Genomic DNA, 8,902 nt, shown 5'->3' with positions numbered 1-8,902 from the left:
TGGCTCTGAGTGCTGGGACTTTGCCTGAAGGCCTTTAGCAGGTGGAAGAAGCACCCACTGCAGCCCCTGTGCCCAGGACTGAACTCACCATTCATTTCCATAGGGTTTGGAAAGCCTTCCATGAGCCCTGTGTCTGCCAGGCAAGCAGCGCTGCTGTGTGTGCTGCCTTTTTCCTGCAGGGCTGAGGTGGTCTCCTTAGCTGTGCCTGCTCGCAGTTGCTCTCATTTGTTTTTCCAGCAGTCTCCAGGACTTTATTTTTATGCTGAATATAATCACAGAGGTTAACTGAGCTGCGCTGACTTTCCCTGGAAAACTTCCACTCTCTGCTTCTCCACAACAAGGACACTGCAGTGTGACAGAAACCCAAACATCTCCTGTGCTCTCCCCATTCCTTTAGTTATTTTGAGCCGGGACAGCTCAGGTTTTGGTGTATGAGAGGTGCTGGGGTGTGGAAGGAGGCAGTGGAGCTGTGCCTGGGGCTGCTGGTGGCGTGGACAACTCAACAGCCAGATTCCAACCTATGTTGAATCCCAACATCAGTGTATGAGATAGAATCATAGGATCACAGAATGGTTTGAGTTGGAAGGGACCTTTAAAGGCTATCTACTCCAACTCCCCTGCAATGAACCAGGACACCCACAGCTCCATCAGCTGCTCAGAGCCCCATCCTGCCCAACCTCGGGTGTCTCCATGGATGGGGCACCATCCCCTTGCTGGGCACCCTGTGCCACTGCCTCACCGCCCTTACTAAAAAGGATATATGCAAGGCACCAACAGGCAGGAATTTCCCTTCAGAGGAAATTCTTCTCTCTGGGATGCTCAGGATTGTTGCAACAAAGTGCTGACCCCCCAGGAGGGCTGATGAAAGCTAAAAGCAGGCTGGAGCTGCTGTTGCTGGTTTGTTGCATTGGAGAAGGGCACTGTGTGTGTCTGCTGGGACTCCTCGGGTGCTGTTCTGCAAGTGGCTGTGTGAGCATTTCTCAGTGTTGTGTCAGCAAGGACGTGTCCTACCTCCGGGGGGTTGTGTCCTGGGCAGTTTTACTCTTGACCAATTTATGCCTGATCTGAAATCAGCCTCTGCTCTCCTTCTGCTCTTTAAAACAGGACTCAGATTAATGTAGGTCTTTATATATAATACTTTTTTTTCTTTTTCTTTTTTTTTTGCATAGGGATGTAGAAGTAACTGTAGGGAATGGTCCAGCCCTGGGCATAGTGGTGATGGGTTGATGGCTGGACTAGATGATCTCAGAGGTCTTTTCCAACCTTTCTGATTCTATGATCCTAACTTGCAGGGAGCCCTGCATCCTGCTTCCCATGCTAAGTCAGGAGCAGTGTTGGGAAGGACTTAAAGTTACAGGTTAGGGACACAGCACCCTTTCTGCTACATATTGCACCACTGCTACTCATAGTCCCCAATGGCCCTTTTTGCTGGGAACTCTCCTGTCTCCTCTTGAGCCTCTCACATTGCTCCCAGCTCAGCACATGCCCTGCTGGCAGTGGGGCACGAGGGGCTGCCTTGCCTTTCTGCATGCACCTCATCATTCCATTGGCTTCCTGGGGTGTATTATTATAAGGAGTGATTCATCATTCTCCATATGAGTGCTACATACCAGTCATGATTTTACATGCCTCTGTGATGCCTCATATGAAAGGCTCTATTTATTTATTTCTCTCTCCAGTGGTTCACAGGCAGAGAATAAATCCATAGCATTATTGAGACAATACTGACAGTACAAGAGGAGACCACGGGACATTCCCAGCAAGAGCTAGCAAATAGTGGCTACCTGTAAGTCCATACAGCAGCAAAAGGATTCAAGTGAAGCTGTTTTAAATATGCTATTTTGGTGGAGTGGTAAAATGCTTGTATTGACTGGGATGGCAAAGAGGAAAGGGAGGACCCATGGGGGTAAGAGTGGGACTGAGATGCATTAGCAGCACTGCTGAGGGAAAACATTGTCTTCGAGACATCTCAAATTCCCATTTCCAGTCTGTCTGGGTGCATTTAGAGAGAAACACATTTCCTTAACCGCACACCAAGTGTGAGGCTTTTGCTTTGGGCTCCTTTGAGGAAACCATCCTTGTTCACCACCCAGAGCTGTGTCTGCTCCCATTTCCCAAAGGGCCACGAGACCTTGAATGCCTATGAGTACATCCACAATGAGATGCTTGCATGGCCTGGAGGACCCTCCATGTCTTTTTGGGCATAAATGTCATGTGTTTTATCAGTTGGGGTGTGAGGGGAAGTTGATTCCCAAGAAGCAGAGATTTCAGCCCACATGAGACACACAGGCACTGCTGTGCTGCACAGCCTGGCTCAGGTTAATGGAATCACCACCAGAGCTGCTCACGGGATGCAGTGCCTTTTGCACTGACGTCACCACTCCTCATTTGCACTGATGTCACCCCAAGGTGACGGTGGCCAAAATCCATCATTACCTGGCAGCTGCTGGGTAAAAGAAGCCAGGGCTCCTTGAGCAATGCAAAAAGGGGCAGATTGCACCAGGATTGGAATCAGAGAAGGGAATAGGAAATAGACTGGGAGAAACTGACCACTGGGCAGGGACAGTGAAGAGGTGTGGGGACATTTCTCTGCAGAGCAAACAGGGGAGAAGCAGCTGGAGAAGGGGTGACAGAAGGAGACCAAGAGGAGTTCAACTGAGCAGTTCGTCTTTATTATAGGAAAATGAACACTGAACGAGACTGAAAAACAGTACATTGAAGAGTGTGAAGAGATAGCCCTGTGCAGCAGGAGGGGTATTTGTCATGGTGTGTCTTGGAGGTCTGTGTGGCTGGAAAAGAACCTGGGCATTTGCTGTCAGGAGGAAAAGGCACAGGAACCTCCAGGAGAACCTACAGCCCCACTGGGTCTCTATGGAGGCCAGAGGGACCTCCAGGGTGGGATCCAGGAGACAGCTCATGAGCTGAGGAAGCAATAAAATTTCAATGGGAGGCTTTGTCAGTGTGGGTTTCTTGCCTCTCTGATGGCATCATTTGATCCAGCCATCCTCAGAGCTGCCTGCCACGTGGGATGCAACAGGGCCAGCATTTCCTTGTCCCTTTCACTGCAGTTTATTCAGAACAGGATTAAACATGTTGGTTGGGGCAAGGTGGGGAGGTCTCAGCACCGTCACATCTCGTCTGTGGGCAGCAGGCATCTGCAGCAAGCTGACATTGCTCCTCAGCCCAGCACATTGTGCCAGCCCTAAAAATGTGCCTTGAAAGAGAAAATAAAATCTTCACAGGTTTTCCTCTCCAGCTGCTAAAACACCGAGCAGGGGGTAACGCTCCTATACCACCTGCAGAAATGCAGATGATCTCATCTGCCAAAACACATAAAAGACATTCCTCACGCAAAGTAAAGCTGGCTGTTGTAATTTCTTTCTCCTTCACACAAAGAGGGAATACAAATTGCGGATGGTGCTGCATTTAAAAGGAATCTCTTGTTTTCTGAGCGGATAATTAGCCACGTAAAATGTTTGTTAACAATCATTAAAAAGGTGGAAATCCTGCTGTCAAGCATGGCTATATTTGACCTCTATTATTTTATTCTTTCGTGTGAGCAAAAGGTGCCCTAAAAGGCAAGAGGATGTGCACTGTGACCTCTATTTCCCCAGACATCATTTCACTGTTCAGCAATAAGGAAGCTCATGATCATCCAAAGTCCCATGAGATGCAGACCCCAACCTGGGCTGCCCAAGGCCTTCTCCCTGCAGCTCCCACCCGGAGCTCAGCACCGTGGCACCAACGTTTCCACAGCCCCTTATGCACAGCCCCGTGCAGACACAGAGCAGGGGCTGATCTGTGTTCCTTCCATCCTTGTGGGTCACAGCTTGCTGCTTTTCCCTCTCACCTGTTGCCTGGTCTGATGTGTTTTCATTCCAAGATCTTTGGGAGAAAGGTTTCCTTACAAACACAGATGTTCATTGCAATAGGGTTCCTAAGCTTTAGTGAGGTCTTTCAATGCTAATGTAATAAAAATATAGCATTTATTTACAAAGGCCTCTTTCCAAAGATATGGTGGAAGAAATAAGTTTTAACCTACTTCTGATCCTCAGAGAGGGAAAGCACTTTGATTCTCTCCTTCCCAGACAAATAGCATTGCATTATTTGCTTCTGATTTTATTAGCTGTAAAACACTTCCTATTTTTATTTTCACATGCCAATGACTTTGTTTGGTACGGACACAGCTGAGAAAGAGCTGGTTTTTCAAGTGCAAATCATGTTAATAGAAGCCCAGTTCTTTCCACTCCGTGCACAGTAACATAACTGTAAGAAAAAGAGAGCTGATACCCAACAAATATTTTCTTACTGCATTTTCTACATCACCTCCAAGGCCATATTCTCCCTTCTGAATTACCGAAGTGGAGTGGCAATGGTTGCTTCAGCACTTCTGGCACCATCTCTTCACATCAGGAGAATTTATTTGTACGGTGTAGTGAAACAATATGGTCAGGCAATGAAATCCAAAGTGATAAAGTGTGTGAAATCCCCCACTAATTTTTTTATGATACTGTTCCTAGCATTTCTTCACTATTTGTGATGACAGCTGACGTCTTTGCATCAGAGTGCCTGTCCTGGCTGCTTGCTATCAGCACAGGACAAGCAGCAGCAAGCAGTCAAATTGCTGCTGCATCCCAGTGGCTCTGCTGTTGCTTTGGGAGGTGAAGCTGCAGAGGAGAGCCTCCCCATCAGGGAGCTGCTCTGCCTGTTGGGCAAGATGTTGTGCAGCTGGTTGTCCCCAGTGGAAATCGTTTGTCTTAAAAGTTGATCTGAGTTAAAATATGTTATATTTTCCACATGTTCTTCTCTTCTTTCCCTGTCTGGATTTTTGAGCTGGTGGTGGGAGTGCTTAGAAGAAAGTTTTTTTTTCTGTCATTAATGTGCCTGGTTCGTGAAGACCTTTTAAGAGTCCTTAAATGCAGAGGAGGAAATGAGGTGCACTTCCTGAGCAGAATCATAAGGAAGTGTTCTCACTGGAGACAGTGTTCAGAGGTGGGTGCTGGCAAGACTTCAAGTGTCCACCCTTGTTCTTAGTGCCAGGGTCTCCCTGGGCCCTCTTGCCCATGGTAGGTGTAGCAGAGCGTCCTTTCCTTGCAGGCTCCATTGGGCTCTGGTAGGAGAACAGCTCTGGGACTGAGGAACGGGTTGTCCCTTCGGACAGAGAGAAGTTAAAGAGAGAGATCATTCTTTGGTGGTATTTGCTCTTCATTTCCTTGGCTGATCTGTAGAGGTTCCCAACAAAACAATAGCATATAGGGTTGAGGCTGGAATTGTTCAGGCCAAGCCACTGGGCGAAAGGTCTGAGCTGCAGGATCCAAGGAGAAGGAGTCACATCCTGCAAAGACTTGGGGATGTTGAAATCGATCCAGATGTCCATCAGGTAGACGGGCAGCCAGGAGATGGCAAACAGCAGGACCAGGGCCACCACCATCTGGGCTACCTTCTTGCGAATCTTCAGCCTGGAGGCTGGCAGCGAGCGGTTCAGGGCACTGCTCTCCTTCAGCTGGCTGCTGCGGCTCCACAGCCTGCGTACTGTCAGGAAGCAGATGACCATGTTGAACAGGACCGGCAGGCAGTAAAGGGCACAGAAAAGCAGAAAGTTATAGGCTTGCTTGAGCCTCTCCTGAGGCCAAATCTCCCTGCAGATGGAGAACACCAGGGGCAAGCCCTCCACTACCCCAATCTCATCCCGTCTGTTCATGAAGATGAGGGGCATGCATATTCCTGAGGACAGCAACCACACCACCAGGATGGCACTGAGGATCCTCTTCTGGGTGAAGAAGGAGCGGGCATTGAGCGGGTTGTGCACACTGTAGTACCGGTTCACGCTGATGACGGTCAGGCTGAGAACGCTGGCAGAGACGGAAACAGCCTGGATGAAGGGCACAGCCCGGCAGAGGAAGTCCCCGTACACCCAGGCTTTGTAGATGAGGTTGCCCACTGTGATGGGCATGCAGACACACACCACCATGAGGTCACACACCGCCAGGTTGATGAGGAGGCTGCGGGTGGCACTCAGGCTGGACACCCGGCTCCGGCGCTTCCGCGTCAGCACCCTGATGGACATGATGTTCCCCACAAAGCCCACCACAAAGGACACGAGGTACATGGCGGTCAGGCTGATGGTGATGGGCTCCTTGGCGAAGAGGAACAGCATCTCCTCCAGCTCTTCCCAGCCCAGCTCCTGGCTTCCATTCCAGAAACCGCCCTGGGTCTGGTTCTCCTCCTGCCACAATTGGAGCAGGCTGGGGGGAATACCGGGAGTGGAGGGAGAGGAATTCATGGCTGAGCCTCCCCGGGGGCTAACAGGGCAGAGCCTGCCACACTGCTCTGAGCACTCCGGCCATGTCTACCTGGGACCACGCCTGCAAGAGAGGGTGAATAGAAAAGGGGTGAGAGCGAGCCCCGATATTTTCCTTTCCCAGGGAAACTGCCTGTCGGAAATGGCTTCTCGGTAACTTAGTTGAGCCGCGGATACGAGCGGGTGGCCCGGGCAGCGCAGCGCGTCTCTGCGGGCACCGGCTCCGTGCTTGGCCGCAGGGAGACGGGACGAGAACGGAGGGCACAGCAACCCCTCGGGGAGCAGCCCCAGCCACACCGGTACCCCCCCGTCCTCCCGGCAAAGTTGCATGCCCCGCGCTACCGGCCCCGAGCACGGGCTGTCCCCGCTAAACCGCGATTCTCCCGGTTCCCCCCTCCCGGTTCTGCCCCGGTCCCACGTCGCGGCGCGGCGGCACTCACCGGGCGTAGGGCGGGCAGCGGCGGGCCGGGATCCTCCCGCTCTGCCGGCCGTTCCGCCGGGTGCTGGCAGCGCAGGACCCGCGGGCTCACACACACACTCGCACTCGCTCCAGCGGCACCGCGCTCCCTGCGCCCACCCCGCGCACGGCGGCACTCGCGTCCCTCTGCGCTGACACGCACACACGGAGCCCTGCACACGCACGAAGCACACGCAACCCTCCTTCAGCTCGTCCTGCAAGCCGCAACACCCCCATCTCCCTCCCTTACACTTCTGCGTTGTTGCACACCACCGTGCGTGCAGACCACGCCGCAGACTCCTCATCCATCGCATGCGCTCCCAGCACACACGTAGGTTTATAGATCCCCTTATACACTTATACAGACACTCTACACGCACGCTGTGCACCCTAACCTTGCCACACTTGCCGCATGCACCTTTCTACAGGTGCCCCACAACCCTCTTTGGGCATACAACCTCTGCACACACATATTACCTTGCACACCCCTCCCCGCACACCTCCTCCTTTTGCACTCCGCGGTCACACTCCCCCTGCTAACCCTTTGCGCTCCCTCTTTGCACCCACACGCGCGCATCCTGCACACCCCCCTTTTCACGGACACCTCCATGTCCTCTGCCGGGATTGCTGGCTGGATCCGAGCTGTGTCAGGCCGTGCCGTCCCGGCTCACTCCCGGCCGAGCAATGCAGCGCCGTGCTCACTTTCTCCGAGCCGAGCCGAGCGCTGCCAGCCGCTCCTCCCGCCGGGCTCCCCGTGCCCGGGCCGTGGTGCTGAAGGACAGCTCCGCCGAGGGGGCGCCGGGCACGGACCGCCTCCCCTGGGCCTTCTCCTCTCCCGCTGTTCCCCGGCCTTCATAGAATCACGGAATCAGAACAGTGCACCCAGGCACTTCTGCACCTACCTCTAGCATAAGATCAAATCCACTGGGCTCCTTTTGCGCCTTCCCACAGAAGCCGACAGCCTGTGGTCAACACCGTATCCGTGTGTTGGTGGGAACCCACTTGAGCAACGAGCACTCAGGAAGAAACACAGCTTTGTGTCTTTTCTCTTACGCTGCAGGAATGGGATAAACGTTCCATAGAAAATGTCACTTAAAAAAGTTGAAGGGCTAGGTTGGGGAACAAAGTTAGTTTGTTAAATGAAGCTTTAGACTTGTGGGTAATCAGGTGATGCCAGTGAATCACTGAAGAAAATTTGTCAAGAGGAACCAATACTTCAACCTGAGGAGTTTATTCTGTATTTTCTTTCATTGCTTTCTCTAAGAGAGAGCACGGTGACAAACGCAGGCTGAGTGGAAGCTTTTTGTCACTGAGTGGTGAATGTCCTTGATTTCGGTGGGAAATTCTCCATCCATTTTAGTCTATTTATGTGAATGAAGAAAGTAAATATTTTTGGTCATCCTGACGTGAAGTGAAAGAAAGATTAGCAGTGGAACAACTCTGGGCAGAGGAATGTGATTGGCATATAAAGCTCTTCTGCATTAGAATGCATTTGCTTTAGGCATGTGACTGTTTATTCCCTTATAGTTTTATGTATGTGTATTTATAGATCTTCAGAGACAAACAACTTCTATAAACTAATTACAGTGTGTTGCCCAGAGCACAGGGTACACATTATTCTATGCAGAGAATTGTCCAGATACTCACATGGATACCTAAAATCTGCTGCAATTTCGCAGCTGCTCCACAACCAAATTGATCTATTGCAAACAGGCAACAATAGAGGCCAGGTCGAAGCTAGCAATTGGAAACCTCCATGCACCCGACTCCTTGCCAGCCACTGCTCAGCCTTCTAAAGCAGATTTGTCATTACATGCAGAAAACAACAGAATGGAGGTGTTTAAGTCAACAGTTTCAGAAGGGTATTAACAGACTGCAAAAGAAGAGAGCAAAGAAAGGTACCCGGACTCTTTAAACCTCTTTTGTTAAGGTTATTGCTTTGCAATTGTTCAGTCTAATAAATGCAGGTAACATTATCATTTTTTCCCCATGCACTTTATTTGTAACCTGCATGATTCACTGCTAAGGAACCTCTAGGCTAGATTTCTAAGTTAATCAGTGGTTCGATATAATTAGGATAAATCTGCTTTTGCATCCATTGGCACAGCTCACAAGGGCCAAGTCACCTCTAACAACAAATCACA

General features: G+C 50.9%; 1 protein-coding gene across 1 annotated transcript; it reads right to left on the bottom strand.

Annotated features, from left to right (window-relative positions):
• Nucleotides 1-4,954: 4,954 nt before the first annotated feature.
• On the bottom strand, nt 4,955-6,283 carry LOC125700971 (galanin receptor type 1-like). Its single transcript, XM_048962352.1, has one exon. It carries the CDS (start codon nt 6,281-6,283, stop codon nt 4,955-4,957), a length of 1,329 nt encoding a protein of 442 aa, XP_048818309.1.
• Between the last annotated feature and the right edge of the window lie 2,619 nt (nt 6,284-8,902).

This window comes from Lagopus muta, chromosome 15, assembly GCF_023343835.1.
Source record: "Lagopus muta isolate bLagMut1 chromosome 15, bLagMut1 primary, whole genome shotgun sequence".
Taxonomy (NCBI): Eukaryota; Metazoa; Chordata; class Aves; order Galliformes; family Phasianidae; genus Lagopus; species Lagopus muta.
The sequence above is the reverse complement of the archived record's forward strand: the minus strand, read 5'-3'. Positions and strand labels throughout refer to the sequence as shown.